The 7,898-nt window shown below is 42.8% G+C and overlaps 1 protein-coding gene across 1 annotated transcript in view; it reads left to right on the plus strand.

The window, feature by feature from the left end:
- LOC124805598 (cGMP-specific 3',5'-cyclic phosphodiesterase-like) overlaps positions 1–6,120 on the plus strand; it is a 39,810-nt gene extending 33,690 nt beyond the window's left edge. The window contains exon 2 of the mRNA XM_047266164.1: positions 5,585–6,120. Coding sequence (XP_047122120.1) covers positions 5,585–6,120 — 536 coding nt within the window. The remainder of the gene's footprint in view (positions 1–5,584) is intronic.
- The last annotated feature ends 1,778 nt before the right edge of the window (positions 6,121–7,898 follow it).

The following is a 7,898-nucleotide window of genomic DNA, read 5'->3' on the forward strand; positions in this document are numbered from 1 at the left end:
CAGTGTCGTATAGAATATATCAGACGTGTTTTCCTGTGGAGGAATCGGTTCACCTATGACCTTACGATCAAATGTTTTCGGTTCCCATGGGAGAGGCACGTCCTTTCGTCTACTAATCGCACGGTTTTGCGGTGCGGTCGCAAAACACAGACACTAAACTTACAGTGAACAGAGACGTCAATGAACGGACAGATCATAACTTTGCGAAAATAAAGAAAGTAAAATTTTCAGTTGAGGGAAGACTTGAACCAAGGACCTCTCGTTCCGCAGCTACTCACGATAACCACGGTACCACCGCGCTCCTGAGTTCACATGCCCCTTGTTGTTGCTTATCTTCCGCATGGACTACTCAGTTTGAATATTTTGCTTATTTTTTTCATAGTTCCACACAATTTCTTCCTGTTTTCTCGATTGATCTGTGTTCAGTTTTTCAAGGCCTATCCACTGTGCCAACTTGTAACTAAATCTGAGGGGGGTGCGATGGGGAGGTTCCTTGTTAGCATTGGGGAACGTTTTTCTAACACACTGTCCAGTGACATTAATGTGACCACCTGTCAAAAACATGAATACCCATCTGTTGTAGCGCGAACCGCTGCGAGACAAGCAGGAAGAGAATGTATGAGGTTCTGGAAGTTACCGACAGCGATGTGGAGCCATGCCGACAACTGCGCTGTACTAGGTTTCTCGGTTGAGGATCCATGGCGCATACGACCCAGTCGTGGGGGTCCCACAGATTCTGGGTTGGCTTATAATCCGGGGAGTGTGGCGGCCAGGGGACCACAGTAAACACATCCTGGTGCTTTTCGAACAACGCATGTACTCTGTGAGAAGTTCGACTAGTAGCATTATCTTGATGGTAGATGCCATCGTGCCGAGGAGAAAGAAACTGCATGTAGCGGGTGGACGTTGCCCATGGTGCCTTCCAGAATGACGAGATCACCCAGGGAATACCATGCAAATATTCCCCAGACCATAACGCTCTCTTCAAGTTGCAGTGAGTTTGCTTTCAGTAGTTCCGCACCGTACATGCCAGCTGTCGGAAGGAGAATAAAACTTAATTCATCAGAAAAGGCAAAGGCCACCCGCCGACACTTAGTGTACGTGCAACAGCGGTTTTCCAGTGGAAATTCCACTTCTGTTGCCGATGAGCAGCAGTCAGCCTAGATGCATGAACCAGGTGCTTGCTGCGGAGACCAATACGCAGCAACGATCGGTGAACAGTCGTTGGAAGGCACGGTTGGTAGCCAGTTCGTTTATCTGGACGGTCAGCAGCTCACCAGTTGCATGTCTGTCCGCCCGTACACGTCCCTACACGCTTCTGTCATGTGTGGCCCGTGGGCGGCACAGTTGCCTCGGCGCCAGTTCGGGATAGCGCCACTTTGCTACGAAATATATACCTTAAAAGTTTACAGACTTAGTTTCGGAAAAGCTTCCATCCCTGGTCCGAAAGCCAACGATCATGCCCAATTTTTATACAAGTAATAAGTCATGTACATACTGTTCTTGAGTTATGGTTTTATGCAGCCACTTCTAATTCCAAATTCTCAGTCGCATTGGTAGTATGGATGTCTCACTGCCACGGGAATAACTTAGAGACAGCAACTGATAAGTTTGCCAGTTTTGGTAGAAATTCCTTCGGGCATTACAGAGATAAGCTGATCTGTCGCTGGGGACCCCATAACCCCACCCCCCGTGAGTGAAACGTCATTGTGAATGTCGCCATTATTTTTAGTGACTACAACAGCTATCCATTTGACAGTGATCTCAACCGTCACTAAGAGCATCATTATTGGGAATGTTAACTACGGCTGTAGTCGATCCTCTCAGTACATCTCTCACCTCTCCCTATGATAGGAGTATCCTTCATGGAGGCCTTGTCGGACGCAACTCCAAAAGATACCTTCTTTCGATACAGCATTCTTTTCCTCCTACCTTTTTTTGAGAGTGGGGGTAATCTGTTTCCATACTGTCTTGGGCCACCTTCATGTCATCCACCCTCTCTAGATGCTTAAGACGCTACACCTGACTTGTTTCAATTGCTTCAACCATCTTCCTATTCACTTGCACAATTTCTCTTATCTCGTATAAGTGCGTCGTCTCTAAAAATTCCATTATCAATGCTAGGAGACTGTCCGACTTCCAGTTTCACGCCATTAAGCTTTTTATGTTTTATCGTATTGTCACTGCAGAGGACAGAATATGGGAAACGAAGTACTAATATTCCTTGACCTACTTTGTGTTTAAGTCTAGTTTTGCTGACTGACTACACTCATATTACCAGGTATTTAAAAGCAGCACATTCTTTGATTTCAACCTTATGTTCTGTCACTACTAGGATTAACTATTTTTCATGTTATTATCAGTCCTGGCAAAATTTTTGTTACAGATTTTTCTATGTTGATTGCTTTGGCGTTAAATATTTTTGGTAGTGAAGGAAGTAAAAGTACATAACATGGAAACAATTCTCAGGATAACCGTTGTAGAGACTGCCTTTTTTTGGCAGTTCTTGTCGTTGGCAGTCGTGGAATCCTAGTCTCTCATTTTTACGGGATTGTGTAAGATAACTGACTACTGAATCGTCTATTTCTGACTGTGTTGCTCTGCAGCCTTACTTTCCCATTTTACGGAAGAAAAAGCGATTTTTTTTTCTTTTTCTTTTCTTTTTAGCGCAGTTTCCGTACCAGTGTTGTATGCTCACACATCCGTCGTACAATGAACGTTCAGTATCTACTTGGAAGTGGTCGACATACCAGGGGACTAGTTAAATCGCACAAACACTGTACCTTTCTGGGAATTATAGTCCGCAGACTACGTTTGTCTAACCAGTAATGCAGAGGTCATGGTCATTGGGCAAGTTTGAGAAGGGGTACAACATTAATAAATGGACCAAATATGGAAGGAAGTGACTGAGGGAAATCGCACTGCGATCATTTAAGTAGATTAAAAATTCACGTACTTAGAGGTTGAGCCTGCAGCTTACATCTGCTACGACTGATTTGTGACCACAATGTAGGATGCATTGATGGCCATAGGCGATTTACGTTGAACACGCACATAACCAACCCATCTACGTAATGGATAAAGAAACCGTAGCTCCTCAATAGAAACCAGAGCAGAAAGGACACTGGGTTTGAGACCAATGCCAAGTCAACAGCCACGCCCTTAGAGAAGGAGATATCTCTCGTTTGGACAAGGATATTAAAGAAAACTATCCATGGTTTGTTCCAAAGCACATTCGCTCCAATGGAAACTTACGTCAGGATAGCCAGACGTGACGGAAATATAAAGCACGCTCTCCGAGAATCCAGTCCAGCATCTCAACCATTACGCCACCAGGGCGCCTGGTCAGTAGTGAACTAGACGGCATAGTCATTAAGACATTTGGCTTGCAGCCTTCACATGTTCTTGCAACATTGTCTGACAACCGATATTTGTATTGTACTCTTAATTACGGTATTATGGGATGTTTTAGAACAAGTCCTACCGAGACGTATCTTTTTCTGGTAAAAGTTTCGCAAAGGCTTTTCTTTAGAAGGGATAGTAAAGAACCTTTGTTAACAACTTGCCATTTCAAATTATCTATACGAGGGGCGTTCAGTAAGTAACGCAACAGATTTGTTTTCTGAAAGAAGGGTGGTTTTATTCAGGATTCTAATACACCATGTTATTTCCCAGTCTTTTGGCTACAAAACCTTGTTCTTCAACATAATCTCTGTTCAGTGCTACGGCGTTACGCCACCTCTCTCGGAGGGCCTGTATGCTCCCATGGTACCACTCTACCGGTCGACGCCGGCGTCAGAGTGAACATGTTGCTGTATCAATAACCCGCCCATCATCCACGTGTTGCTTCCCGTGGACTCAGCCTTTATTGGGCCAAACAGATGGAAAGGGAAGGTGCGAGATCCTGGCTGTAGACTGGATGAGGAGAGCAGGTTTGCACGAACTTGTGATAATTACAGACGCCTCGCCAAACGACACTCAGTGCATTTGTTTACTGTCTAGTCTCTGTTGACATTGCGTAAGCGCCTATGAATAACTATGATCCTCTGGTTTACCGCCGAAAGAAACTCAGTGATTGGTCTCTACTTGAAACGCACATCCATTACCGACTCCATTTTGAAGGCTACGTATTGTGCCACCACACTTAACTTCATGAAACTGTGGGGGCTGAAACGACGATATCCCATGATGTCCCTCAAGAAATCATGCTTTTTCAACCCTAACTGGTGTAGAGAAAACAAAATGTGTTGCATTCACATTGAACACGCGTCGTACATTACTTACAGGATACAGCGAGAAGCAGGTTCTCATTACTGGAAACCTAGCTGTAAAAGCGCACATACCACCCCATGTATTACAAGCCGTAGCATACCGTCTTGTGGGACAGGGAAATGATAAAGACACACACCTGATATGGTCTTGCAGTTAACAATCGCTGGGATCGTATGTAGGTTGATCCCTATTAAAGACTCATGGGGGTTACATAAAGGAAGTAGTAGGTGTCTTTTCGATGGAGACCATGTACGAGAATGTACCTTCGGATGTAAAGTAAGTTTGAAGACTGGCTCACTTTCAATTTTCCTGCTTCACGGTATGCACACAGCAGAGGCAATGAGCTCTGACCTGTGTCTTGAGCCCACGGTGAAGACGTTGTAGCGAGCACTCGTTGTTGGGTTCTATTCTGCGCGAAAGGACGTTTTCGTCGAAGTCGAGTGTGTGGTACGTCTGTGGATCACCTCAGTCAACCCTCCAAGTGCCGAATATACCAGTTTCTCGTAGCTGCTGATGTAGTCGGGTGACGATGGTACCTGATGAGGTAATTACAACATGGACTGACGACGGCTCCTGTTCTCAATTTGTGTGCGTAGCGTTGGGCAAATGATTTGAAACTGATAGGAGGTATGAACTTTTATTTTAATTTTAAATCGTGCATTTCAAGAACCTGAATTCTTATCAAAACATTTTAAGTCCCCTTCACAACCCGTTGAAGCCTGTGATTGGATGCGTGAAAAAACACCTTGTATTTGCCGTAATGAGTTGGTTTTTGGTTTTTCACGGTTTCCCACATTAGACAAGGCAAATGTAATGATGATTCCCAGTCGCCATCCCAGAAGAACTAAACATTAGCAACTAATAAATTAAAGCACAGAGAAATTTCGCATGGTTGACAGATGTTCTGAGAGACTGCCTTGCCGATTTTACTGCAAATAACAACATTGCAAATAGAACAGCACCTGGTAACAGAAAGTAATTGTCAGATACGAGGTGGGCCATTGTTATTCGTGGAGCATGATAAATAGGATTAAAGAAAGCGAAGAGAGAGATATACTGATTTTTGAAAGCAAAACGATTTCTGTTCACACCTTGCCATATTGATGTTTTTAGTTAACGTATTTCAAGATATCATAGCATGATAAGCAAACAGTAAATAAATTAAAGGAAGCATTATTCACAGAAAATAAATAATTTGAGGTTACTTGTAAATGAAAAAATGTTTTTGTCGACCTGTTTACGTAATAACATCTGTTTCCATTTATTATTGTCTTATGGAAAAGTGTTAGTAATTCTTTTTCTGAAATTGCAGGCAATGCAGATATATTACGGTCGCATGAGCAGTTAGAGGATGATGGGTGGTACGAACACCTGCTACAGGCGGACCTAAATAACGAGGAGCAGCAGGTGTCGACCGGCGAGCCGGAGAACCCGACCGGCGAACCGGAGAACCCGACCGACGAGCCGGAGAACCCGACCGACGAGCCGGAGAACCCAACCGACGAGCCGGAGAACCCGACCGACGAGCCTGAGAACCCGACCGACGAGCCGGAGAACCCGACCGACGAGCCAGAGAACCCGACCGACGAGCCAGAGAACCCGACCGAACAGCCACCCAACTCGTCCGAACAGCCACCCAACTCGTCCGAGCAGCCACCCAACTCGTCTGAACAGCCACCCAACTCATCCGAACAGCCACCCAACTCGTCCGAACAGCCACCCACCACAAGTGAGGGACCATCACCTACTCCCTCACCAGACACAGACAGTGCCTTCTCGTTCGTAGGCAACTCAGTGCTAATAGTAGGTGCAACTGTCCTTACTCTAGTAATCAGTTGGGGCCGATAGATTTGTCCTTGGAAATGTCATCTTCTGTTCCAAAATTTTATTTTCACCAGCTCCTTATACGTCTGTGATAATCTGTTACAGAAAGTGTTCTGTTCTCCATAAATCTTCATTTACAGGTTTCCAGAATTCTGATCTGTATCTTTGTATGTTTACGAGAAAATTTTATACGTGCTCTATTTTAATTATTGTAAGTTACTAACATTTTAATATATATATTTTATCTACATTAAAGTTTACCTTCTTATCGTGTTAAAATGTTTTGTTTAACAAATTATCTGTTAAATCTAATGTCTTGTAACCTGCTGTCTTTAAATTTACCTCACTATAACATGAATGAAAATGACTGTTCTTACACTTACTCCTCTTTTATGAAAAAAGAACGGAAATTCAGGTGACAACTCTGAATTAAGTCGTTACAGTATCTCACTTATCAATGAAAAGTGTTACCTACTAGCATATACACAAAACTCTCTATTTTTCCCATCGTAATGTTGAAATAATGACTACCTGCATTAGTAAATAACTTGATTGTTCTCTCACACAATCATTCCACACAGAAGAACACAAAGACCGAAAGACCGAAGCATGAAATACAACATTGTTAATTATGCAAAGAAGTGAATTAGTCCATGTTTAAAATCAAGCAAAGCTAGTAAGCCTCGATGTCGCTATAAGTTTTCCTAACGTGTGTTGGTAGCAGCATTGGCAATTTTCTTGAAATTCTTCCAAAACCTTTACAACCACCTGAGCGTAACTGGTGGTACATACACAGCCTCTGTATATCAGATTTCTACAAGAGAATAAATTAATAGAGTATACACAGTTTTAACCATGCTGAGTGCCTATAGTTTTGGAAATGGAAAAGATCTGAGCTGCTTTTTTTGTCCAGTACGTTCCTAATGCTTTTTCCATCTGTAACTGCAATGAAATGCAGAAGGTTACGTATAACGTGTTCTCTTACAAGCGCCTTGCTATTGATGTTTTGAAAGCAAAGTCAGAGTGATGATAATGCCCTCCCCCCACATGACAGTGTCACAACTGCTGACAGAGAAGATTGTTGCAGCGAACTCTGGCCATCAATATGTCGCTGAACCAGGTTGCTGAGAATATGGTACCACTACAAAATTCAAGCTTTGCTACTTACAGGACTCTAAAATTCAGATTGGTAACTTGAAATGTTACGAGTCGTTCACAGAAAATTGCAGGGAGTTTATGATGTGGCATTTGGATAGAGACCACTCACAAAGCAAATTTATTTCGAAGAGTGATGTAAATCTTTTATTTACAGTTTCACTCTTCTGCGCCCAAACACTTTAAAAATTAAACTGATAGGACTTGTTTGTTAGGAGTGTAAGTCACGTAACCTTCACAGCTCTCAACAAACCTTTAACTTCTGTATAACAGTCGATATACATGACAGTCTGGTACTACACAGTTCATGTATCTTATGCTACCTGGATTCAAGTCCCATTAGTCGCCCGCCATTACAAGGTTCCGGTACTTCTTTTCTTTGTGTTCTTGGTGTACTATCTTCACTCTAAAGGGAATTAATTCAGCTTCTTCAGTCAACAGGGCTACCTCTTCTGTTCTCAACACTTCTTTAAATAGATAGCTAGTGCAGCTGAAGGATTTACTGAACTTTAGGGAAGGTTAAAACACCAAATTACTTACAACAGATTAATGGTAATAAACCATAAATTATGGAAGTTAAATTCAGGATTTAGGCACTTAACGGCCACTGAATTTAGTAAAGCCGTAATTTAGCTGGCATTTCACTA

This window comes from Schistocerca piceifrons, chromosome 7 (assembly GCF_021461385.2).
Source record: "Schistocerca piceifrons isolate TAMUIC-IGC-003096 chromosome 7, iqSchPice1.1, whole genome shotgun sequence".
Classification (NCBI taxonomy): domain Eukaryota; kingdom Metazoa; phylum Arthropoda; class Insecta; order Orthoptera; family Acrididae; genus Schistocerca; species Schistocerca piceifrons.